The sequence below is a fragment of the Hypanus sabinus genome, chromosome 1 (assembly GCF_030144855.1).
Source record: "Hypanus sabinus isolate sHypSab1 chromosome 1, sHypSab1.hap1, whole genome shotgun sequence".
Lineage (NCBI taxonomy): Eukaryota > Metazoa > Chordata > Chondrichthyes > Myliobatiformes > Dasyatidae > Hypanus > Hypanus sabinus.
In genome coordinates, this window is record NC_082706.1 from 189,130,322 (window position 1) to 189,158,175 (window position 27,854).

The following is a 27,854-nucleotide window of genomic DNA, read 5'->3' on the forward strand; positions in this document are numbered from 1 at the left end:
CCCTGGAAACTCCAGGCGCAGACCCATGGTCTCACGAGACTAACGGATGCCTATTTAGATGGGCTGAAGGGCCTGTTTCTGAACTGTACTTTTCTATGACTCTATAATATGCTGAATAATAACAGAAGAATAAAAAAGTAAATGTTTTCTATGCCATTGATAGTGGACTCAGTAATTAACAAAATCCATTGTCACACTAACTTATTATTTATTTATTTAGCGATACAACAGAATAACAGGGACTTTCCAATCCAAAGAGGCCGCACTGACTAACTACAACTAGGTGACCGATCCTTTGTCGTTTGTCATCTGTATTAATGAGTCAGAGGGCATTATGGAAAACTGGAGGAGCAAAGTTGAGGATGACACCAAGACTGGAGTGAGGCATGGTGGACAGCAAAGAAAATTATCAAAGCTTACGGCACGATGTGGACCTGCTCGAGAAATGGGCTGAGAAATGGCAGATGGAATTTAATGCAGGCAAGAGTGAGGAGTTGCACTTAGGGAGGTCAAATCAGAACAGGGCTGACAGGAGAGCACCGGGATTTGATGGTGGTATACAAGCTATGAGGGGTATGGATAGGGAAATGCAAGCATGTTTCTTCCACTGAGATTGGATGAGGCCAGAACTAGAAGTCAGGGGTTAAGGGTGAAAGGTGAAATATTTAAGCGGAACCTCACTCAGAGAGATATGTGAGTGTGTCAGCAAAAGCACTGGATGTGGATCTGACTGCAACTCTGTAGAGAAGTTTGGTTAAGTTACGTGGATAAGAGGGGTACAGGGGTCTATGGCCCAGATACAGGTCGATAGGACTATGCAAAACAGCAGTTCGGCACGGATTAAGTGGGCCGAAGTGCCTGTTTCTGTGGCTATAGTACTTTATGACTCCAATCTGTACATCTCTGGAATGCACAAGGAAACCAAACACACAAACACAGAAAGACCATACAAGCTCCTCACACACAGCAGTGGAATAGAACCCAGGTCACTGGTGCAGTGATAGTGTTACAGTAACTGCTAACATGCTGGCCAACATCAACGTTCTAAGAAAAAATTATCAAGCAACGTGAGAGAATATTTATCAGTCGACACGTACCGGTTATTAATTCCGGCTTTGACAGATAACGGAATAAGGAAGATGACTCAGCAGCCTTGATTTTGTGGTTGTGATAATGGTTAAACTGCCTATTCTTCATCAATGTACCAAATAAATGGCATGGCTGCTTCAGTGCACATTGCCATGGCTAAAATATAGAATCCAGAAATTGCCATCCGCGATTTCCTGCTACTCAATTGAGCGAGTGTGCAGTTTGCAAGCTTTTATTTATTCTTCAGAAAAGAGTATTTCTTGCTGTATGATACCTTGGAGAGAAGTTGCTCCCATTAGTTCAGGAAAGATTCAAGAAATATACAGGGGAAATGTTATTACCATGTGATCATGCTCAGGGAAATACGACCTGTATCAGGGTGGTAAAGGAAGCGAAGAAGCTTTGAAGTACACAGTTGTCCAGTAAGTAACTCTGGACAACAAAAATACTGTTTCCTGAATACTAGGGTGTATCTTATGGATTTTGGGCTGCTGATCCTGAAAATCGCCATGAACTTTCCCTATCATGCACATTTTTTTAATTTGCCTGTTTTTTTAAAATTTCAATTCATTATTTAAGTCAGAATAACTGATGCCAAGATTAAGGAAAGCATTTTTGTTGGTCCACAAAAGTCAAACAGGTCATCAATGACACGCAATTCAAAGAACTTCTACGATGTTGTTGAAAATTTCCTTGGCAATTACAGAGCACAAAACTACATCCCGCTGGTTGACTACATGCTTTAAGCATACAAAACCATGAAGTGCAACATGTCACTAAAGATTCGTTTTCTGCATTCCCATTTAGACTTCTTCCCTGCAAATCTTGGCATTGTCAGTGACGAGCATGGTGAAAGGTTTCACCGGGACATTGCAACCTTGGCAAAACGGTATCAGGGCAACTAGAATCCATCTATTATTATTGTTAAGCGAGAAGCCTCAGACATTGAGTATCAATGAAAATCATAAACCAAACATTTTTAGCTTAGTTGAACTACTGCAAAGCGTCAGCACCATTATGAAATTAAATGCATTATATTCAACAAAAGTTAATTTCTTGTTTCTCCAAATTCCTACGTGATACAAGTAGTCTGAAATTATATTTGTGTTCAGCTTCAACCGTTGACCGACACAGATGAGTCACAGAGTGAATTGTGGGAAATCTCTGCTACATTCTGCAGTTGTAGCGTGTATACAGACAGAGAAAAGTGAGAAAGAAACTGCAATGCCAGTGGGAGAGAGCACACATCCAATGGTATGGCTCGCCCACAGCACAGTAATATGTGCAGAAAAATTTAATTTTAGGGTAACACACACAAAATACCAGAGGAACTCAGCAGTTCAGGCAAAATAGACACAAATGAATAAATAGTCGATGCTTCTGGCCTACACCCTTCTTTATCACTCAAGGTGATTTTAAGGTTATTGGTGGAAGGTACAGAGGGGGATGTCAGAAGTAAGTTTTTATTTACACAGAGAGTGATGGGTGGAATGCACTGCCAGGAGTGGTGGCAGAGGCAAATACTTTAGGGACGTTTAACAGACTCTTAGACGGGCACATGGATGAAAGAAGAAGTGCACAAGGCGTGGTCGCAGACGAAGCTGGAATCGCTGTTGGAATGAGCGATATGGAGATGAGGTCAATGCGAAAGGGATTCAACACCCGTCAGCCTAACCCGGTTGCAAGGCTGGATCGCTCCAAGTGTGGGACCGATTTGGTGATCGAGCTGTGCTGCCCAAACGCGTCACTGCGCCAGGATCTGGGTCTTACAGCGAAGCTCCGTCTGGTGCTTGGACAAGTTCAGCATCGGTCCAGATAGACTAGAAAGCCCGAGCGTCGGGCTGATTTCACTCACTCTCCTGCAACGTCAGTCCCTCTCCCGACGGCGTTGAGGCTGTGAACTGTTCATCTATGTGAGTTTCGTGGCATTTCTGCCTCACTAATACAATGAACTGAGATCGAGGTTTGGGCCTACTCCAGCTGCTCCGAGTAGTGGTTCCGGTTCAGAGCGCTGTCACTTACCACTGTTGTTTGCAAGATGTGTGTGTGTAATCTTTCCTCCTCCTCAGTACAGTGGTCATGATCTTTCTGTTTTTTTAATTGGGTTCTTCAGGTTTCTTGCCTTGTGGCTGCCTTAAGCAAACAAACCTCAAGATGTATAATTTATACATTCTTTGATAGCAAATGTACTTTGAGGCTTTATCTCGGTGATTGTCTGAAAGATGACTGAGCTAACATCATCCAGGATAACTCTCTTGACAATGCACTGACCTTATTTAATGACAATTGGATTTGTAATTCGAAGTGACAGGTCTCCATCACTGCTGCGAAAATTAAATTATGTAACACAACATTCCTTTCCAGGCATATGCACACTTGTACATCTCACTGAATGTCTGGCAAATGTTACATTTCAAACAATCGATAAAGAGATAAGAATCATGTCACTTCCTACAGATTTCATCTGGCTGGATCTTTACAGACAGATGTTTTTATTTCCAACTAATCCATTGGGACTGGTCTGGTTCAAGAAGGTGATTCAACATCACGTTCTCAACGATGACAGGGGTGAACAACAACAGTATAACTGCCCCAGCCGCTCAGGAGCTAATCAAAGAGCACAGTGAGATGGACTCTGCCTTTGTACAGATACAGTGAGGCCTAACTCCAGTTCCTTCCTTTTGCATTTGCATGGTTTGTTGTCATTTGCACACTGGTTGAACGTCCAAGTTGGTACAGTCTTCCACTGATCCTATTCTGGTTACTGTGAATTTACTGAGTTTCCTGCGAGGAAATGAATGAATCGTATATGGTGACATATATGCTTTTGTCTGCTAGTACAACAAAGCACAGAATCACTTTGAAACACAACAAAGGCTACGAAAAGCATTGGCCCTGGTGAGTTTCTCTCTATCACATTAACCGTCTTACCAATCAGGCTTATTAATCACTGGAAGACTTTTTCAACTGTTCTATTGCTTTGTAACACACCTGGAGTCTGCAGGTGCTGAGGTGAGCCCCAGAAAGAAATTTTCATACCTCGGGAGACCCCCGTCTCCTACACAACATTGAAAGCAGCAGGTTCTCTCGCGAACACAGTCTTTTAAAGTTGTCGGTAAACTGGGTGCTGCTCCCACTGGGGAATGGGTGCACAGGTACTGACAGGGATTTCTTCAGGCAACAACTTCTCTGTGATTTCAGGGACTGGCCGTCAGAGATCTAAGTGAACAGGCTGGCTTTCCGCAGGCACTGGTGAACACTTACAGAGCTACTGGAATACAAATGCACTTACACATTAGTGCAGATCACCATACATACAAGCACTGGTGTATACGAGAACTCAGCTTTATCAGGGTGATTCTCGCGGGCAAAGACTGACACCCACTGATTGGTAAAACAAACCAGTAAAGCAAACATTAACACCCACTGGGAACAATGGCAGAGGCAGTAATGTCTACTGGGTTCAGTGCCGCAGACTGTAACATCCACCAGGATCACTTGCAGGGACAGTAACGTCCACTGGGAACAGTGACAGAGACAGTAATGTCCAATGGGAACAGCGGGTCAGTAACACAGACAATGATTCTTACTGGGGACAGTGGCACAGACTGCATCATCCATTGGGAAGAGACGCACTGACAGTGACTCCCGCGGCTGATAGTTGTACGGGCATCGATTCTGGCAAACGATTGCTCAGGCACTGAGTGTTACAGTTGCTCTGATACTGATTCTCCACTGCATAATTGTTCAGAAGTGAGACTCAGAGACTGCAAGTAATTGCCGAGTGGGAGTAACTATTTATTTAATTGTTCTCCAGGGAAACTGAGTGTTACCCAACTGCTCCCTAAAGCCAGTCAGCACCTGGAGAACTGTTTGCCTGTGGGAGGGTCAATGTTTGTGTAACGAAACCAGCGAGAATCCAACACCTATGCAGCTCTTCAGCAACGAGTCAGTGACAGTCCCACAGTCACTGGCTCCCACTGAGAACTCTAAGTTTCACTGGTGCGCAGTGCCACAGGCGCTTACTCTCACTGGGGAACAATTACACAGACACTGACTCTCACTTGGTACATGCCGTGGCACTGACCCTCGCTAGGGAACGGTGTTCCAGGTGCACCCTCCTGCTGGACCACGTGTGCCCACTTTCACTGAGAAACAGCTGTGTGCAGACAGATTCTCAGAGGTGGACACTGACCCTCAATTTTCAGGATTCAAATTACATGTATTATCAAGGATGTATAAATTATACATCTTGAGATTTGTTTGTTAACAGGCAGCCACTAACCACTGCGCTGAGTAAGAGGGAAGAATACACACGCGCGCGCGCGCGCGCACACACACACACACACACACACACACACACACACACACACACACACACACACACACACACACACACACACACACACACACACACACTCATCATGCAAACAACAGAAGTAAACAACGGCATTCCAAACCAGAATGAGTCCTTAGATCTGCTCCCCAGAGTAGGCCGAAGCCCCGGTCTCAGCTCATCATATTAGTGGGCCAAAACTGCCACGAAACTGGCAGAGATGACAGCTGTGGAAGCAGTTCACAGCCTCGGTGCTTCCAGATGCATCAGGACTCAACAACAGTGACACAGACACTGAATCCCTGTGGAGTACGGTTGCAAAGACAGATACCAGAGCATGAAGACCCACACTCAACACTTTCAGAACAACTTTTTCCCCTCTGCCATCAGATTTCTGAACCCATGGACACTCCCTCTTTTGAACCACCTATTTATTTATTACTGTACCTCATAGTAATTTGTTATGAGGTAAACTGCACTGCACTGCTGCCATAAAACAACAAATTTCACAACTTGTGCTCAGTAACTATGAATCTGATTCCGATGTACTTGTGTCAGATTCCAGAACCAGATTATAATGATTCAGCTAAAGAAAACATCAAAATAAAGCCCTTACAACATTATCTACTCAAGCTTCTGTCATTATTAAATCCCACTTTAACTCCTTACTGAAAGATAATTAATTTCCTTCTCAACAAGAGTGGTTCAGTCCAACAAGGTACAATGGAATAAGTTAGTCTCTTCATGAAAGACCTCCAAGAAGACTGCCACATTGTCATTGGGTTTGGAGGCTTGCGTGCCTCAATGACGAGGAGAGCTACGTTGGCCAAAGTCAGGGCTTTATGCTTTGGCTCTTGGTAGGGTCACAAATGCCAAACAGGTCAAAGGGTAGAGGCCAGACTAAGAGTGGTCCACCAGTCCTCCAGGTTCAGGGGTTCAGCTCAGGGCTAACAACCCTGACTGGTAAATCTAAATTGTTACAGAAACAGCAATGAAGAATCCTTCTATATCTGAGTGTGACGGTATTCCTGAGCCTCCACCCAGGACTTGCAGGTGTGAATACTGATAGGGTGCTACCGACCAAGGAAGCCCTGAACATCACCAGAGATAGAGGACCTTCATTGCTGCCCTGAACGCCAGTGCTGTAATGGACAGTAGGTAAGTTCATAAAAGTACAAGCTAAGTACTGGTCACAGACCCTGAAAACTCTTACGCTACACTTTACATCACACCAGCGAACAGTATCCCCAATGACAGTTTATGGATTCCCCATTATCACTGTAAACGGGAAACCATTCCAAGTTGGGCTTGGAGCTGGCTGAGTTTACAACTCTCTGCAGTTTTAACCGATCCTGTGCTATGGCCCCTCCTTGTAAGATGGTAATGCAACCAGTCAGAATGCTCTCCATCTGTATAAATTTGCAAGAGTCTTTAACATCCTAACAAATCTCCCCAAACTCCTGATGAAATATGGCCACTGTTGTGCCTTCTTTGTTATTGCATCAGTATGTTGGTCTTCAGAGATGTTGACACCCAGGAACGTGAAATTGCTTATCCTTTCCACTGCTGATCCCTCGAGGACTGGTGTGTGTTTCCTTGACTTCCCCTTCCTGAAGGTCACATTCAATTCTTTGGTCTTATTAACACTGAGTGCAAGGTTGTTGTAACACCACTCAAGCAGCTGATCTACCTCACCTCTGTACACCTCCTCGTCACCATTAACAACAGCTGTGTCATTGGCAAATTTATAGATGGTGCTGGAGATGACCTTGACTTATACTTGAATAAAATTTGGATCTGCATTGCCTTGCCTTACATACTGTCCTGCCAGTATCTTCTGTCAAGGCTAAAGAAACAGTATTTTCCTTTTAGATTAATCCAAGGATGTCAGGAGTCAGGCTTTATGCCCTGCTCTAGGGCTCTTCAAAAACTAGAAACGTTCGATGGCAAAAACAGATCCAGACACTTGAGGAGCATCAAACTTTGCACTGTATAGTACAGCATGTGATTGGTTGAAGCCAAGTAATAGAGGCCATAGGTTAAGGGTGAAATGTGACATGTTTAAGAGGAACATGAGGGGGAACTTCTTCACCCGGAGAGTGGTGAGAGTGTGGAACGAGCTGCCAGTGGAAGTGGTGGATATAGGTTTGATTTCAACATTTAAGAGAGATTTGAATAGGTACATGGATGGGAGGGGTATGGAGGGCTATGGTCCAGGTGCAGGTTGATGGGACTAAACTGGACTAGATGGGCCAAATGTCTGTTTGTGTGCTGCAGTGCTCCATGGCTCTAATTCAGAATTCTATTCCCTTTGTTTATTTCAGATTGACAAATATTTAAGGCTAACTCTACTATCGGTCCTGAATTCTTTCCAGCTTCATTTATTTCAGATTATTTGATCTATACATAAAGTACCAATTAACTAATTCGACAAGATCGAAGGTTGCTTTCCTGTCAGCATTTTACCCACTTGTTTCTATTAGTTGAACTCATCATGAGTCCTAACTATAACCTTTGACTTAACCAATCATCCCTTCAAATGAATATGCAACAAGGCTGCATGAAGTTCTTGAACCACAATTGTTAAATCACAGTACAACAAGCCTAACACTGCTCCTACAAGTGACATCTTTGCCTTAATAAATACCCACTAATTTCTATCCTCAATCAGTTTCACGATAGTAATGAACTTCATCGAATGTTTCTTGGAAATTTGGAAAGATAATGGCAAATAAACATCTTCAATGGTAACAGGCACAAACATTCCCTGAAAAGGATGTACAAAGAGGATACAATATAGCTGATCAATAAAGGGACAGCACACAGTTAATGGTAGGCCCTTAATAGTGCTGATGTAGAGGGAGTCTACGTCCACAGCTCTCTGAGAGTGGCTGCATAAGTTGATAGGGTAGTCAGGAAGGTGTATGACATGCTTGCCTTACTTAGTTGAGCCATTGAGTACAAGTGTTAAGAAGTTACGTTGCTGATTTATCAAACTGTTTAGGCTGTATCTGCATTCAATACTGCACGCCCCATTATAGGAAAGATATAGGGGCTTTGGAGAGGGTGCAGAAAAGACGCCGCCTGGATTAGAATGTGCTATAAAGGAGAGGTTAGACAAACACGGGGTGTTTTCTGTGGGGCAGCACAGGCTAAGAGGAGACATGATAGAAGTTTACAAGATTATGAGAGGCACACATAGGCTGGAGAGCCAGAAGTCTCTAACTCCCCGATCAATACAGAAAAATAGGAGAAAAACAAGGACAAGAGGGAGCTGGGCTATTTAGGAACACCGGAAAAACTACGTAGAGCAGCAGGTCGTGGACTGAATTCTAATTTAAGGAGAACAGAAAGATTTAAATAGAGGGTGGAAGGAATAAGACAATAGACTGCAAAGGAGCATCGTCCTAGCAACATAAAATTACCTCTACCAAAGCTATATTAGCATTAGTTATCCATTTTGATATTTTCTAAAACTAGATGAACCTATTTCCTAAAATCTGTCTATTGCTATGATCACTCCAGTGGTTAAAAAAAATTAACAGGATATTTGAAACAACAATTCCAAGCTCTACATCACTTAGCTAAGACCATAAATTATTTGCATTGAATTATACAGCACAGAAACAGGCCTTTCCCTGACAACCAAGTGTCTTCCTGGACCCTGAGTTTCTCACTCAATCTTTAGACATCAAAAGGTAGTACACTTTACCACATTTCCCATATGATAACTATACATGCATCTCACATGGTGCTTGTACGAAAATTGTCTGTTCTCTTAACCTTGGATAAAATAGCTGTTTAAATATGAACAAGGAGAAAGCACTACTAGATTTTTTCCCCCAATAAAGTATTTTGAGTTGGGCTTTCCAAAAATGAAAGGTTAAGTAAATTCCTAGATATAAGACCATAAGATATAGAAGCAGGATTAGGCCATTTGGCCCATCGAGTCTGTTCCACCATTTCATCATTGTTGATCCATTTTTCCCCTCAGTCCCAATCTCCTGTCTTTCCCCAGGATACAGCTTTAAAAAGGTTGCAATGCAGTGGTTCTGTGTTTCAGATGTCCACAGGATATCTGCAAACATGGAGTCTAGACCAATACATTTGACTAAAGAATTTTTCAGAAGAAAGGTGAAAACAATAACTATGATGAAAATTACAGGAGAACAACACAAATCTAGTCCAGAAGAAGAGGACAGCTTATGAAAAGTTCACAAAACTAGGTAACGATAGAGATCTAGAAGATTAAAAGGCTAGCAGGAAGAGCTTAAGAATGAAATTAAGAGAGCCAGAAGGGGCCATGAGATGGCGGTGAGCAGGATTAAGGAAAACCCCAAACCATTCTACAAGTTTGTGAAGAGCAAGAGGATAAGACATGAGAGAATAGGACCCATCAAGTGTGACAGTGGGAAAGTGTGTATGGAACCAGAGGAGATAGCAGAGGTACTTAATGAATACTTTGCTTCAGTATTCACTACGGAAAAGGAACTTGGCGATTGTACAGATGACTTGCAGTAGACTGAAAAGCTTGAGCATGTAAATACTAAGGAAAAGGATGCGCTGGAGCTTTTGGAAAGCATCAAGTTGGATAAGTCACCGGGACTGGACGGGATGTACCCCAGGCTACTGTGGGAAGCGAGGGAGGAGATTACTGAGCCTCTAGCCATGATTTTTGCATCATCAATTAGGACAGGAGAGGGTCCGGAGGATTGGAGGGTTGTGGATTTGTTCCCTTATTCAAGAAAGGGAGTAAAGATAGCCCAGGAAATTATAGACCAGTGAGTCTTACTACAGTGATTGGTAAGTTGATGGAGAAGATCCTGACAGGCAGGAATTATGAACATTTGGAGAGGCATAATATGATCAGGAATAGTCAGCACAGCTCTATCAAAGGCAGGTCATGCCTTACGAGTCTGTTTGAGATTTTTGAGGATGTGGCTAAACACACTGATGAAGGGAGAGTAGTAGATGTAGTGTACATGGATTTCAGCAAGGCATTTGATAAGGTACCCCATGCAAGGTTTATTGAGAAAGTGAGGAGGCATGGGATCCAAGGGGATATTGCCTTGTGGATCCAGAACTCGCTTGCCCACAGAAGGCAAAGAGTGGCTGTAGATGGGTCATATTCTGCATGGAGGTCAGTCACCAGTGGAGTGCCTCAGGGATCTGTTCTGGGACCCCTACTCTTACTGATTTTTATAAATGACCTGGATAAGGAAGTGGAGGGATGGGTTAGTAAATTTGCTGATGACACAAAAGTTGGGGGTGTTGTAGATAGTGTGGAGGGCTGTCAGAGGTTATAATGGGACATTGATAGGATGCAAAACAGGGCTGAGATATGGCAGATGGAGTTCAACCCAGATAAGTGTGAAGTGGTTCATTTTGTTAGGTCAAATATGATGACAGAATATAGCATTAATGTTAAGACTCTTGGCAGTGTGGAGGATCAGAGTGATCTTGGGGTCCGAGTCCATAGGACACTCAAAACTGCTACACAGGTTGACTCTGTGGTTAAGAAGGCATACGGTGCATTGGCCTTCATCATTTGTGGGATTGAGTTTAAGAGCTGAGAAGTAATGCTGCAGCTATATAGGACCCTAGTTAGACCCCACGTGGAGTACTGTGCTCAATTCTGGTCAACTTACTACAGGAAGGATGTGGAAACCATAGAAAGGGTGCAGAGGAGATTTACAAGGCTGTTTCCTGGATTGGGGAGCATGACTTATGAGAATAGGTTAAGTGAACTCGGCCTTTTCTCCTTGGAGCGATGGAGGATGAGGGGTGACCTGATTGAGGTGTACAAGATAATGAGAGGCATTGATCGTGTGGATAGTCAGAGGCTTTTTCCCAGGGCTGAAATGGCTAGCACAAGAGCACATAGTTTTAAGGTGCTTGGAAGTAGGTACAGAGGAGATGTCAGAGGTAAGTTTTTTACGCATGGAATGGTCTGCTGGCGACAGTGGTGGAAGCGGAAACAATAGGGTCTTTTAAGAGACTCCTGGACAGGTACATGGAGCTTAGAAAAATAGAGGGCTATGGGTAAGCCTAGGTAGTTCTAAGGTAAGGACGTGTTCAGCACAGCTTTATGGTCTGAAGGGCCTGTATAGTGCTGTAGGTTTTCTATGTTTCTCTGTTTCTAACTACAGAGCACCAAGCTACATGCAGCTGACTGACAGCATGATTCCCATTTAGACTTCTTCCCTGCAAATCTTGACATACATTGTGGTCATAGAGAAATAGTACCAGGGCAACAGGAATCCGTCAATGCTGGCTGATTATTGTTGGACCCTGAAGCGAGAAGCCTCAGACACTGAGTATAAACAAAAGCATCAACTAATTTGTTGCCCAATGTAATGGCTGGGGTCACCAGTCTTCTAAAAACACTGCCCAGAAGAAGGCACAAGCCACGTCTGGAGAAAAATTTGCCAAGAACAATAATGATCAAAGACTATGATTGTCAACATCTAATGGCACACAGCACGTGATGATAACGATGTACACAAATTGTCCTGCATTTTTTATATTACACAGTGTTAATATTTCAAATGCATTTCAATGGTTGTAAAGTGCTTTTAGCAAAGTTGTTATTTAAATTAACAGAATTATGTTTTTTTTTTACCTTTACTGCTTATTTCCTTATAAGTTTATCAGACGCTGATAAAATGTCAGACAGTCTGGAGCTGCCCTATTTTGTTTCCTACAGTTATGGATGAGTGAAAGAGATGACAAGTTGGAAAGCAAAAGAAACAAAGAGAAACGACTATCTCTGAAATATTGGCCATTCTATATGTAATGTTCAACAAATGACAGATTAATTGCTTTTCAGCACTTTGAGTTAAAGGATGCTACAATCGAAACTTTCTGTATTCAGTAAAAACAAAGGGACAAGCTGATGTTTAACAAAATGCACATAAAGTTGATTTAAGACAAAGATAGTTTTCATCTGAGCTAATACAGCTGCCAAGAAATTCCAGCCAATGGTTCCTATGCACTAGCCATTTGAAGAATTGACCTGCTGTTGGGTGTTGTGTGTAATGGTTGTGTGCAAGGTTTCAATCTCAAATTCTGCAAAGGCAAACAAATTAAATCTGACAATTTGCGAGCCAATGTCAAATTTAAAAACTTGATAATGAGAGCTGTGATACTGATGTAAGAACCCTACTGAATCACTCAGGTCCTTGGAGGAAGAGAAACCTCCAATACTTTGGAGTCCCATATTACACGGCTGGTCAGGATAGTGAGGGATTAACCCTAACCCTAACCCTAACCCTTCAGAACAAAAACAAAAAAATACTGCTCCTTGAATGAAAAATCACTTTGCTCTGAAATACAAGAACAAACCTTCATAGTTACCTGGCACTATTAAAACTTACAAGCCATTCACTGATAAAACTATGACAACAAGGAGATAGCCAATTAGGACTCAAAATGAGGAAGTATATATTCACTTAGAGAGTTGCAAACAGAATACAGAACACCACAGCACAGTAGAGGCCTTTCGGCCCACAACGTTTGGCTGCCTTTGAACTCCATCTGCCACTTCAAAGGAGTCAAAAGAATTTAAAGTACATTTATTATCAAAGTATGTATGCAGTATACAACCCTGAGATTCGTCTTCCCACAGACAGTCGAAAACAAAGAAAACTGTGGAACCCATTCAAAGAAAAAATGTCAACACCCCCCCCCAACAACGTGCAAAAATGCAAATTGCACAACCAGCAGCAAGATCGTGAACCCAACCCCCCTCCCCCGCAAACAGCACAAAAAGGAACGAGCGAAAACACAGAACATAAAACACAAAATCAAAAGAGTCCATATTCATTTCAGCTTAAATGCTCATCATCTAAGGCCACTCCGATTCAAAGTAGCCCAAAATAGCAAGATAGCAACAGAGAAACAATCGACCAAGAACTGCAGTCCAATCTACAAACCGCAGACACAGAGCTTCGGTACCATCCTCGGACAGCATTGAGGAAGAGAGAGAGAGAGAGAGAGACAGAGACAATTCGAACGCAAGGGCCCTCCCTCGGCAGCAGTAAGTGAGAGGGAGAGAGACTGTCACACGTTGACAACTTCCTTCGGGAGCAGCGAGCGAAAAGCTGGTACACCGCGCTGAAAACTCACTTCGATGTTTTCTATCTCCTCGGTCCAGCTTTGCATCTTGTCAACATCCTGTTACAACCTACGAAAACCTTCTACACTACCCACAGCTCCACTAACCTTCATGTCATCTGCAAGCTTGCCAACCTACCACTTTCTCATCCAAGTCATTTATAACCAAAGAGCAAGGGTCCCAGAACAGATCCCTATGGAACACCACTGGTCACCGACCTCCAGGCAGAAAAACACTCCACCCACAGTCTCTGGAGTTCTCCAGACCGGAGGATTTTGTAAATGCTCAATCACTGAGTATATTTAAAACCAAAATTGATAGACTTTTAGGAACTAAAGGGATCACAGAATCTGAGGATCAGGCCAGAAAAAGGAATTGATACGCAACATCAGTCATAATGTCATTGAAAAGTTGAGTGAGTTCAAGGAGCCTGCGGCTTGTCTCTTAAATAACAGTAAACATTCATTTGCTATTCGGAAAAGTGCTGTTAAATATTACAGAAACGCACTTAAATAGTCAGAACCAGAATCAGGTTGATCTTCACCAACCTGTGTCATGAAATTTGTTTGGTGGATGCTGACGTTCTTTACCTGAAATGGGCGGGGGGGAGGGGAGGTTGTTGCCTTGCCGCTGCTTTCGTGGGGGGGGGGGCTTTGGGGTTCTAAAGCTTTTCTATTGTTCAATCTTTTGGGGTGATTCTGCTTTTCATGGATGTCTATGAAGACCAAATGTTCCAGGTTGTATATTCTACACATTCTCTGATAACACATGGAACCATTTTACCGATAAGTTTACTCTGAACTGTAACACTTGGTGGCCATGCTGATCTTTCTAAGGGAAGCAGGTGGGGGAAATTCAAGAGCAAGTTACTTGCAGTAGTCTTAGCCAAAGTACTTAAGGAATAGTATAATTCCAACTGACTATTCAATTTGCACACATAATAAACACCTACACTGCAAATACTCTAGCAAGGTCATTTTATTTTCTGCTGTTTATTCTCTAATATTTTTACCAAGGTGAAGTCTGAAATGCTTAGAGGTCTTTGCCCTCCCTATCACTGTGGCGACAGCTGGAACCCTGTGTATAGTTCATATTAACATACAACTGGAAGAAAATGGATGCACTGAAATAGTAAGTACAGAAGAGATTCACCAGAGTTGTTGTCTGGGATAAGACAAACTAGAGAGGCTGGAAAAAGAATTTAGTGCTTTCCAGTTGTATATGATGAATAAGTTCTTTGCAGGCTTCCAGCTGGGTACAAGTATCAGTTTTAATCGGCGTTTTGATGACAAACTCTGCCATCTTCATCAGGGATGATGCCTGGGCACGTCCAGCTGGTGGCACTTATAACCCTGTCGTCAATGCGTCCTGATTGGCTAGTCCTCATCCAATCAGGTTTCCACTGTCCAACCTCGTTTACCTTTGAAATCCATTTCTTACTTAGATTGAGACTTTCTTCTTTGTTAAAATCCTTTCTCCTCTAGTTTTATTTCAATAGCTTCCTTCACCAGGCGCTCCCAAAAGCCATAGGTGTGGCATAGGCAGTTTTGTGCTGTCGAAGTCAATCCTATGGCCATTGCGAATGGGAGAGGCTGGACTTGGTGCCTGGAGCAGAGAAGACTGTGGTGGTGGAGTTGTGTGGAAAACCTCAATAGTGCTAGAAAATTGCGGTGGAAAAGCTAGGGTAGATAATAAGTACGGCGTGGGGCTAGAAACCCCATTTTATAAAACTCCAGTGCTACAGAAGATCCAGAGATCTGATCCATGGGAGAGGAAGGATACACCAAGTAAATGGAGTACACCTGGGGCAACTTCAAAGACTGGCCCAGGACAGAAGATTCTGGCGAGCTGCTGTCGGCTGCCTATACCCCAGTAGAGATGATGGAGCTTAAAAAGAAAATAATAAGTACACATAGACGATCAGTGTATTAACTAATAACTAACTAACAGTGTGCATACGGCCACACTCAGTAACTTGTACATTGTGTTTTACAGGATGGCTTTTACATTTATATTTATTGTGTTTTTATGCTTATTGTGTTTTTTCAATGCTGCATCAGATCTGGAGTTAACAATCGATTTGCTCTCCTTACACTTAGTGGCAATAAGTATCTTACATCCTGAACCTTGAAGAAATGTTTCTCCACAGCAGACATAGCTAAAATCTGATTTAGAAGGGATAAGGGTGGATTTTTTTTCTCACTCAAAGTGTGTTTGAAATCTGGGAGACACTTCCTGTTGGGAGGCAGGTGCTCTCACAGTGTTTACAGTGACTCAGTATTTGAAGTGCTATGGCATTGAAGGCAGAGTTCTGGAAAAATAGGATTGGCGGGGACTGAAGGGTTTGGTTCTACGTTGCATAACTCTAGAGTTTTATGACACTTGAAGATCTCAGCCGTCCTCCAATTGCACCCTAGTGTTTATCCCAATTTTGATTTCTCCACCAATGGTGCCAATGTTTTTGTCAGTTTTAATTTCCTTCTAGACTCTCCATGTCTCCCTAAGTTAGTCCTTAACATTTACTTTCAAGTTTTAATCATGTGACTCAATATCCTCTACTGCAGTTCTGCATCTAAAATGTTTCGATAACTCCCTTGTGTGGCAGCTTGGAATGCTGCACTGAACCAGACTGAAGGCACTAAATAAATGCAAGATGTTCAAGTTGCCCTGTGTCGCATTTGCAGTGCTCACGAATTATCATAGAATTCTAGCCTGATCTGTGAGCAATGTGACTTTAGGTAGGGCCACTCTGAGGGGGATTTTGTAAGTGATCTCCCTTATAAGCAGCTCACTGGTGAATCTTGTTATGTATTTTCCCTTTCCGTGTAAATGTATCATCGTATTTGCTCTTCCTTCTCCTGGTAACTCCACTGTGTAAAATTGGGGCTCTTCACAGTCTATAACACTAGCTCCTTATGGCCCAGGACACCTGGAGTTCATTTCCATCCTGCCTCTCAATCACATTCACAGCATCACCTAAGGACAATATTCTGAAATGCCCTTACTTCTGTACAACAGGTTAACATTAAAAACTCAGCTCCTCGCTTTTATAAAAATCATCACCCTAAATCTGCACTGCACCTAAACTGAATCCATTTCTATGTCCATATTCTCAACAATCTTCCAAATTCCATGACCTCCATACCTACAAGGAGTTCTGGTTTACTGTTAATGAATTTAACAGCAAGATTTCATTATAACTTTCCTTTCTCGTTCTCATTCGGCATCCAGCTGGCTAAGTAAACAAAGATGTGGAGGCATGGTCTGGGACTTGACAATGGAAGGGGTAGAAGCAGGCTGCTTGAATCTCCTCCATCATTCAGTAGGATCAAACATAATCCCGTGCTTTCATTTTCCTGATTCCCACGTCTCGCAGTTCCCTCAGCATCCAAAAATCTATCAATTTCAGCCTTGAATTTTGTTAGTTCTCTAAGAAGGGGTGGGGGGGGGATTCCAAAAAATTACAGCCATCTGCATGATTAACCTTGGCAATAGCTGCTTGGCAATTAGGAAGGAGATTGGGACTTGAGTTTGGAAAGACACAGAGAGAGGTAGATAGAGGCAGAGGGAGAATTGGTTGATTGCAATGGGACATAAAGCAAAATAAAGGTTTACTTTTTTCCAAAATTGAACATACTTATTCAAATAAAAGATAAAATTGTAAATAACATACTAAAATCATTCTTACTATTCATATATACCTACGGTTCATGAGAATTTGCTGTTGTTAATTTTTAAACACTGACTTAGTGACAATTGTCCTTGTGCCAACTGCATTATGGGAAACAAGGCCAGAATGCAAAGGGTGAGGGGGGAGGGAGAATGAGATGCCAACAGCACAGAGTTCTAGCTACCACAGCCTGTCCAAGTCAGATAGAGCCACATGCCAAGGCAGCAGGTGGCTGTTTCACTTTTAATTTATTATTTTTAAATGAGAGCACTTAAAAATGCAAATTTAAATTTGGTGAAGCATCAATAACAGTGTTGTAGCATCCGCACACCTATTCCAACACGCAAACTTACCGTGTGGGCAGTGAGTAGATTATAATTGCAAAATAAATGAATTTATTATGCCAGCAGCAGTCAGCTGGAAACCTACAAAAGTAAATTTTTTAACTAGAAAAATATGAAAATATAAAAATATGATTTAAATAGCAAACCCACATCATGCAGATGAACCAAAGATTTTCCATCCTATGTGCATTCTAACATTGCTATTCAATACAATGTTATACCTCTCTAAAGATCAGTATCGTTTATTGTCATTTAACTATGTACTGTATATGTATATAACGTACTTAACCAAATAATGTAAATATAAACAAGAAAATGTTTCTCCGAACCAGGGTGTAAAGTACAGTAGTACGCATAACACACAATGACTTAACAAGGTAAGAATAATATCTACAGATGGATTATACATAAATAACAAACTATAGTGCATTAATATTAAATATTGTACTGGAACAGATTAACCAGTGACACTTCAAATACGATGTGGCAGGGAGTTCAGAAGCCTAATAGCCTGGGGGAAGAAACGGTTTCTCATTCTAACTGTTCTTGTTTTTATGCATTATAGTCTCCTGCCTATAGATGGATGCTAGATGGATGGGTGGGATCTTTAATAGGGCCCTACATATACAGCGCTCGTGATAAATGTCCCTCATGGATGGTAGGCAAATCTCTCAATATTTTAGATTGAAATTTCTTTCTCCATGAAGAAATGACAGTCTTTCGAGTTAAATCACTTCTTTGAGAAGTTTAAGCTAACTGGAAAATATGATTAGCAATTTGGGAATTATGCAAAGCTTTAAAAAAAAATTCCTTAAGATCTGTTGGGCAATATCACTCATGGTCATAAGATAACCAAATGGCCTGCTTGTGATTCACCTCCCACTGAACTGTATTCCTGGCCATTCCAAATGCCTTTGTACTTCATTAAAGATTGAGAGAACAGGGATTTGTGGTAAGATAGGAACAGACCAGAAGAATGTTAAGAAATTAAACAAAATGAATTTACATCTGGAAAAGTAACCAGTGAGCAATTATCACACTGAATCATGGCGCAGATTGTGGAGTATCTCAGACTTACACAATTAAATGAAATGCATGCAGGGTTTCAGAAGCATGGGGTGGGGGGCAATCCCATGAAAACTATCGAATGTTCAAAGGCCTCGATAGAATGAATGTGGAGAGGATGTTTCCTATGGTGAGGGTGTCTAAGACTACAGGACATAGCTTCAGAACAGAGAGTTGTCCTTTCAGAATGAAGAAGAGGAGGGATTTCTTTAGCCAGGGTGGAATTTGTTGCCACAGGTGGCTGTGGAGACCTAGTAACAGGGTGTATTTAAGGCAGAGGTTGATAGATTCTTGATTGGTCAGGGCATGAAGAGATACAGGGAGAAGGCAGGGGATTGGAGCTGAGAAGGAAATGGATCAGCCATGATGAAATGGCAGAGCAGACTCGATGGGCCAAATGGCCTAATTCTGCTCCTATATTTTTTGGCCTTACAGTCCAAATACTCCAAAACATAGAAAGTACAGCACAGCTACAAGCCCTACAACTCACCATGTCCGTGCTGACTATGATTCCACTAATTAAACCAATCTCATCTGTTCAAACATAGACCCTATCCCTCTATTCTCTGCCTTTGCATGGTGCAGTCCAAATCCTTCTTCAGTATTGCTATTGTAGCTGCATATTCGACCTGCACTGGCTGTATATTCCAGGCACCTATCATAAAAAAAAACTTGCCTTGAATATCCTCATTAAACTTTCCTTCTCTCACCCCACATAAGGCGATAAGTTATAGGAGCAGAATTAGGCCATTTGGCCCATCAAGTCTGCTCCTAATCTCCTAGTCCCAACTAACCAACCTCTGTCTTAAACATAACAAAATGACTTGAACCCCAGAGCCGCCAGATTCACCACTCTTTGGCCTTAAGAGATTCCTCCTGATCTCCGTTCTAAGTGGACTCCTCTCTATTCTGAGGCTGTGTCCTCCGGCCTTGGACTCCCTCACCAAAGGGGACATCCTCTCCACATCCACTCTGTCGAGGCCTTTCAACATATGATAGGTGTCAATGAGATGCCCCCTTTTTCTTCTGGTACGGCTTCCAGGACTTGGCAGTTCCAGCCTGATAAAAGACTCTGACCATCTAACCTGTCAATGCACCTCACAATTATGGATTCTATCAAGTCCCCCTCCCACAGTCTGTGACACTCCAAAGAAAAAAACAACCCTACTTTGTCCAGCCTCTCTTTATAACTAACAGGTTCTAAACCTGCCAACATCCCAGTGTCTCTCTTCTACACCTCATTCAAAGCCTCTGCCTTTCGTGTGGTAAACTGAACTGCACACAATGCTCCAAATGAGTGTTTACATTGCTAATGGTGGGAGATGCAGGGATTGGGCCAGGAGAGGAGGACAGAATTTGACAATGAACTGCTGCAGACCTCATTGCTTCCAGAATCAAAAAAGGACTCTAACTTGAAAATGATTTTTAAGTAATTCAAATACTGATTTTAAACTATTTGTAGGCTATGCTTGGAGACTGCTTTTGAAGAGGCTTGTATGAGAGAATCCAATCAGATTCACCAAAAGGTCATTCAGAAGTCAACACCACCAGTACTGGGAAAATGTGTGTAAATAAATTTATAAAAAGTGTCTACCTTCTACTCAGATTTTAATTTCTTCACAACAATTCCAACATTTTTCTCCTGATTTTATTTTATCGTGAAATACCTTTCGTGACAGAAGATCAGCTGAAAATATGAATATTTCCAATGAGTGCCCTTCTCCACAAAAGTTGCACCTGAGAACCTGGCACAAGACACCCTCCATTTTATACTCCCTCCTCTAGGAGGCAGTTCAAGTTGTTGAAGCATCAGCAGAATGTTAAGCACAACCCTCTATGCGCCCACCTATGGCACAGGTTAGTGAGCGTACAATTCACTAAATCCAATGCACTCACAGCACAATTGTTCTTAGTTGCTTTTCAGCACAAAATCTATAAGCTACATTTTGCAATCCTAACTTGAGAAATAATATAAAAGTGATCCATTTTCTCTGTATCATATTGTCATTGTATGCTTAATTTTGCACTGTATTAATGTTCCTCATTGTGATTTGGGGTTTTTTAATCTGTAAAATGTATTAAAAAAACTAATTTAAAAAAGTGATCCATGAAAAACAAAGGAGACAAAGACCGTTGGCTTATGAGCATTATGTTTGGATGCTGTGATGGGAGAATGAATCAACTGAGCAATGTTCTCTTGACGGCCTGTTTTAGCTCCTTTTAAAATGTTTACCTGAGTTATATTTAGGAATTTTACACAATCTGGTGTGAGAACGTTTAAAGCAAGCAGCACACAAGATTATTAAATAACAAATTATAATGCTGGTATCAAACATAATTAGAGAAGAATGAAATACAGGCAATCTCAAGCATTACTTTAATAGGCTATTTTGTGTGTTTTAATAAGCTATTGATCTATCAATGTGCCTTTGTTGCAATCGTTTCGAAATACAGACCGGTGCCAATCCTCTGTAAACAATCTAACACTGCATAATATTGATGAAAACCAACACCATGCGCAATGAGGGGTTCACAGTCCTTTCCAAAATATCTTTTCCACGCAAGTATTTCTACTTCCTCATTTTCTGCATACACAGTTCTTGAATGTAATCTGCAACAGTTAACATTTTAAATGGTTCCAAAGTGACCGCACCAGGAGGTGGGGCGGGACTTGGGGGGACTTGGGAGGGACTTGCCCTCCGTGATCAGGTCGAAAGACCACGTCCGATTGTTCGGGTCACCGTACGTTGTTCTTCGCCGAGTAGGGTAGCGGACGTACTGTCAGTGCAGCAACTCCAACACACCCGCGCACTGCCTTTCAATGAAGCTTTTCATTCAATCCAGGTTTGATTGACTGCAGTGTTTACTTAAAGCTCTAGTAAACAGGCGGCACACACACACACACACACACACACACTGCGGCTGATCTACAATAACCCCGGCTTCTCCTCTCTGAGAACAGAGAATTTTGGCGCGATTCTTCCCAAGGCTTCCTCCGTGTCATTAGTTTGTGTTCCTGTGTGTGTGTGTGTGTGTGTGCCCGGGTCCAGCGCCGGAGCCGCTGCCCAGGTGAACGGTGAACGGCGACCCGCTCCCACCCGCGGTGCCCTCGCCCACTCACTCACAAGTGCGGCGGCGGACCACCGCACAAAACGCCAAACCTCAAAACATCCGAAAGCGAAGCGGCAGCAAAACAAAAAAAAAGCGCCGCTGGTGAAGATCTCCCTCGACCCGGTGTCGTGGAGAAATAAAACAAAATCCCACCGGCAGGCAGGCTGAGTCGAGCAACACCGCGTGTTTAACAAGTAACCAGCCGACTGGCCGGAGTCAGACGGAGGATGAATGACCCACCCTCCCGGCAGGCTGAGACCCCCAAAGGGTCCAGCGGGGGCTCGGGAGCCTCCCAAGGTACCCGGGCTTCAGTCGCCGGATCTCAGCGGGAGGGTGGTGGTGCAGGTGGTGTTATGATTCTCTGCCTCTTACTGGTGGCATGACAATATTTGGAAGCACACGATGGCAAAACCGGCACATTCCCAATCCACATCTCTGTTTCAGTTACACACCTTTTCTCTGCATTTCATCTGCACTTTGCTGACGTGGTGGTGCAAACCAGGTCCCATCACGACGATCTCCTCCTCCGGGTATTCCCGCAGGGTGCCATCCTCCAGCATGACCATGTATAGGTTGCATCGCCCCCCGCACTCCTTGTTTTCGGATTTCAGCGCCTGGATCACCCCGGGGATAAGCTGCCCATCTCCGGCCGGACTAGGAGCGCAAACCCGGCTGCCCAGAATCGATCTCTTTGCAGAACGACGAGCTTGCATCGCGAGGTTTCTTGACCCCCTTCGATTAGTTTTATTGTATGAAATTATATGCAAACATGCAATTGCAAAAATAACTAAATGTTAGTTTTTTTCTCTCAAAAACAAACCAAACCACAAACCGCCCGGCATTCAGAGCAGAGTTGTTTGTTTTCGTAGCCCTCGCAAAGCTGACATTGCAACTTGCAAAATTAGAAATGGACTTCCGAACAGCGGAATGAATGCCTATACTGTATTTTTCTCTGAATCAATTCTGAAAAAACTGGGGAATGAACTGCAGTATTTTAATCAATAGGTTTTAAGTCGAGAAAATAGAAAATCGAGATTGAGATATAAACAGAGAGGAACATTTAAAAATAAATTTGGTTTCTCGATTCAAATTCATTTATTCACTCTGTAATCTTTTCACATACTTTTTACATCTTTCTCTGTTATTTAATCCCCATTAAGTGTTCATAAATATTCACCTGTTGACGTTCGTGATAACTAACAATAATCTGCAAGGTAGAGTTTTATCAAATAAAAGATAGTATAGATCCACAAAAGGAGATACTGAGTCATAGAAAAGAGCGGCACAGAAATAGGCCATTCGGCCCATCTAGTCCATGCTTAAACCACTTAAACTGCCTCCCATCGACCTGCACCGGGACCATAGCCCTCCATTCCCCTACCATCCATGTACCTTACTCAATCGTCCCACGCACCACTTGCGCTGGCAGCTCGTTCCACACTCTAGAAGTTTCCCCTCACGTTCCCCTTTGAACTATTCACCTTTCACCGTTGACCATTAACAGACGAGGTATCACAGCAGCGGGTCACAACTTTGATTAAACTGTTGCGGATTTAGGAGTGGAATTTGAAATTTAGGCAAACACAGCTCAGTGAGTAAAATACAGGTGGGAATAATCAAAAGGCCAGAAATTTGTGATTTCGCAAGAGTGATAATGGAACTTAGGAGATAAAATGGAAGAAATATCAATTTGCAAGTAAAGGTGAAAGTTATGAAATACAGGTGCTATTGTAGAGCTAATGGGGGTCTGCAGATTTTGGGTGTCTCGAGCTGGGACACCACTAACAGTTTTGAATAGCATCAAGTTTTACATCAAGTTAAACCTTGCACAGAGACTGATACATTCGCAGATTGTGAAAACTAACTGACACAGATTCGCAGTGGAGCCAACTCATGGCCTTGTTTCTCGTTTCGAGTCCGGCCAGCCGGTCCACACTCCGGTTTAAATTACTTTCCGCGCTTTCCCTGGGAGTGGCCCTCCGTACCGGCGGAATGCTGCCCGCCCCCTCACTGTAACCATGTGCTGCTCCCGATGGCGTCCCGAGCCCATTGGCTGCGAGGAGTGCACGCCTCCGGCAGTAATTCACTGTCCAACGCCGTGCACTCGGCAGAGCGGCGGCGGAGCTGGTGCGGGCTGGACCACACCGCTATCCCCTCTGCTGCCCCGTCCCGGCCTGCTGTCGCAGTCTCCCGAGGCAAAGAGGATGAGTATCAAGCTGTAGGATCTGACCCACTAGCTCGGTGATTGCATGTATTAGTTCAGGCTTTCAAATTCCCACGTCGCCGAGATCGTTCTGCTTTAAACAATAGGACAATTCAGAGGCTGCGGGTAACTCCAACTAGATAAAGTAAACCATACCCACTAAGAAATTAGAGTTCCAGTTAAATATTACTTCACCGCTGTGTATACTCAGCAGCACGTGCTTCAGAACAACAATCTGCTGTAAGGACTCAGTGGGTCGAGCAACATCTGTGAACAACGGGTCCTTTTGCAGGTTTTCGACCCGAAATCCCTTTCCAACAGCCCCACCACAGATACTGCCCGAGCCGCTGACATCCTCCAGCAGATGTTGCTCCGGATTCGAGCATCTCCCGCACCTTGATAAATTCAGGGTAGGTATTCCATTGAGGGATAACAGTAAAGTCCAAATTATTTCATTCAAAATTATCTGTGTTACAGCAGTTTATTGCTAAGGATAATCGACCTGCTTTCTGTGAACACTGAGGTCGCTGGGCTGAAAACTCCCGATAGCTCAGTCGGTAAAAAAAAATGCGAGGGAGTATTTTTCTGTTGATTTTATTGGTCAAAGTTCAAAGTAAAATGTATTATCAATAGGCATATATGCCGTAAAACGAGTATTTTTAAGTAGCCAGGTAAACTTTGGGTGTGAGGTGAAAAGTTGAGATTGGGTTGTGATCCACTGCCTGATTAGATGACTTCGTTCCTATCAGTATTTTTGGATGAAGAATGGTGATTTGTTGTAGATGCCAATAACCTGCTTGAAATCCTGAATGTCAGGAATGGAAGAATGCGTGACATTTTGTTAAAACAAGATTTAAGGCAACCATCAACATTACGGTGTGCACAGTGAAATAATATTTTAGATGTGAGATATTTATATTTTTGATTATTGTATGATTAGTTTTGGTGGGTGTTCTTTTTCCAAATTCTTTGTATAGATAGGCATGTCTATATTGACGGGGGGGGGGGGAGGGATGACTGGTCGCGCAAAGGATACAATGGAAGCACGTTCAGAGATGATACAATGATGACTGTGTCAAGCAAGATGTCTAATAGTGAAAGCTACAGAGTGGTCCATAAAACCATAAGGAATAGGAGCAGAATTAGGCAATTCGGCCCATCGAGTCTGTTCTGCCGTTCCATCATGACTGATCGATTAGCCCTTTCAGCCACATTCTCACCTCCCCATAACTTTTGACACCATCACTAATCAATCACCTATCAACTTTTAAATATACCCAATGACCTCTTTGGCAATGAATTGAAATTCACCACCCTCTGGCTAAAGAAATTCCTCTCCATTTCTGTTCTAAAAAAACATCCTTCTATTCTGGGGTTGCGCCCTCTGGCCCTGAACTCCACCACTCTATGATACATCCTCCCCATAGCCACCCTATCTAGGCCTTTCAATATTCAATTGGTTTCAGTGAGATTCCCCCCTCATTCTTCCAAACCCCAGCAAGTACAGGACGAGAGCCATCAAGCACTCCTCATATGTTAACCCTTTCATACCCACAGTCATTCTCATGAACCTCTGGACCCTCTCCAATGCCAGCGCATCCTTTCTAAGATAAGGGGCCCAAAAATGCTCCAAGTGCAGCCTGACCAATGCCTTATAAAGCCTCAGTATTATATCTTTGCTTTTATATTCTAGTCCTCTCAGAGTGATTGCATTTGCCTTCCTTAATACCAAATCACCCTGCAAGTTAACCTTTGCGGCATCCTGTACATAGACTCCCAAGTCCCTTTGAATCTTTCATTTCTGAATTTGTTGCCTGTTTAGACAATGGTCTAATTCTCTTATTCTTCCTACCGAAGGACATGACAATACACTGTATTCCATCGGCCACTTCTTTGCCTATTCTCCAAATCTGTCTAAGTCCTTGTACAGACTCCCTGCTTCTTCAACACTGCCTGCCTCTCCAGCCATCTTCATATCGTTCACAGACTTGCCCTGAAAGCCATCAACGCACACAAGATGCTGGAGGAGCTTGGCAAGCCAGGCAGGACATTTCGGGCTGAAACCCTGTGGCAGGACTGAAGGGTTTTGGCCCGAAACATGAACTGTACATTATTCCGTAGATGCTCCCTGACCTGCTGTGTTTCTCCAGCATTTTGTGTTCAAATTTCCAGCATCTGCACATTTTCTCTTGTTTCTGAAAGCCATCAATTCCATCTTCCAAATCACTGACATATAATGTGAAAAGAAGCAGTCCCATTCACCGACTCCTGTGGTACTCCACTGTCACCGGCAGTCAACTTGAGGAGGCTCCTTACTGTAATATTATGGGCTCTTGTTAAGCAACCTCATGAGTGGCACCTTGTTCAGAGGCCTCCGGAAAATCCAAGCAAAAACAAAATGCAGTGATTCTCCTTTGTCTCTCCTGCCTGTTATTTTGTCAAAGAATTCCAACAGATTTGTCAGACAAGATTTTCTCTAAGGAAACCATGCTGACTTAGGCCTACTTTATCACGTGCCTCAAAATCTCATTCTGTATCTTACTTGCCAACCACTGAAGTCAGGCAAACTGACCTGGCTTTTGCCTCCCTCACTTCTTAAAGAGTGCAGTGACATTTCCTCTGGAACCATTCCAGTATCTAGTGATTCTTGAAAGATCATGAAAGAACTCTTCCAGTTGCCTGACACGGGGAAAGATATTGCCAGCATTCTTCTCAACTGCCTTTAAACGACTGAAAAACTGTTCCCTAATCAATACAAGGTGCCGTCTATCTGGAGGCACAATGACAGCAATATGAAAATTGCCAGTAGTGGCCAGCTACTTTACATGGCCTTCTTTGACCTCACCAAAGCCTTTCACACTGCCACTCATGAGGAACTGCAACCCTCCCCAAACATTGACTTGCTGACAGAAATTCCAGCGCCCCTCCATGACAGCACGCAACCCGTGATACCAACCAGTGGATGTACAATCTCTGTGAAGACTAGTGTCAAGCAAGGCTACATCATTGCCCCAAAATTTCTCTCAAATGTTTTTCACCACAATGTTGCAATCCACCTCCATTAAACTTCCCATGGGATGGGAGTGGAGCCAATCCTCAGAATTAACGGGAAACTGTTCAACTTACAGTAACTACTGTCCAGAGGCTTAGTCATCCAAGCTTCAGTAATTGAGCTGCTGAATGTGATGATGTTTGCTTTTATACCTGCTCAAAGGCAGTCCAAGATAACATTGATTCTTTCACTGATCCATACAAAAGGATTGAACCTTGCATTCAATATCCACAAGACCAAGGTTATCTACCTAACTTGCTCCACTATACCAATCTGTTCTCTGACAACAAAGGTTCATACCAATGAAACACTGGTTCTGTTGGCTGTGTAAGTCTAGGGGTACAATCTTCGGCTCTGCTAAACGTGTGAGGTTGAGGTGCGAGCCCACCCTGAAACCCCTCGTTTGTGTGGATGTCGCGTGATTTGTTACAAATCAGTACCAACAGAAACAACAGGTAGTACACTGCATACAATTAAAAGGTTTAGCTTTATAATTCTTAATATGACTAAAGGGTTAGTAAAGAAAAAGCAAAAAAAGAAAAGGGCCCATTTTGATGAAACAGTCTAAAGTGCACAAGTTGGAGCTTATGATTTCCCCTTTGCCAATCCGCCTTCGATTTGCCCGGGCTTCATCGAATCATGGCCTTGCCCCGGGTCGAGTTCTATGACTGCTTCTCTAGTCTCTTCTCCCTTCATCTCCCACTGAACCAAAGACCCAGCTCACACTGGCATCAGGCACACAACATGAGAACACACTCCTCTCATTGGACAGTTCACATTCCAAAGCACCCGTTATCTCTAACCATAACCCAAAGACTACAGTACTACTAAAGAAAGACCATTATGTTAGCAGTGAAACCTTTCCCGG

The 27,854-nt window shown here is 42.9% G+C and overlaps 1 protein-coding gene across 3 annotated transcripts in view; it reads right to left on the bottom strand.

The window, feature by feature from the left end:
• The window catches only part of znf704 (zinc finger protein 704), a 209,421-nt gene extending 186,750 nt beyond the window's left edge, over window positions 1-22,671 (bottom strand). The window contains exon 1 of one of the 3 annotated variants that reach the window (XM_059983553.1): window positions 22,184-22,671. In XM_059983553.1, coding sequence (XP_059839536.1) covers window positions 22,184-22,444 — 261 coding nt within the window. In that variant the 5' untranslated portion in view covers window positions 22,445-22,671. The remainder of the gene's footprint in view (window positions 1-22,183) is intronic. The other 2 variants (XM_059983548.1, XM_059983559.1) reach the window with 2 other exon arrangements.
• Between the last annotated feature and the right edge of the window lie 5,183 nt (window positions 22,672-27,854).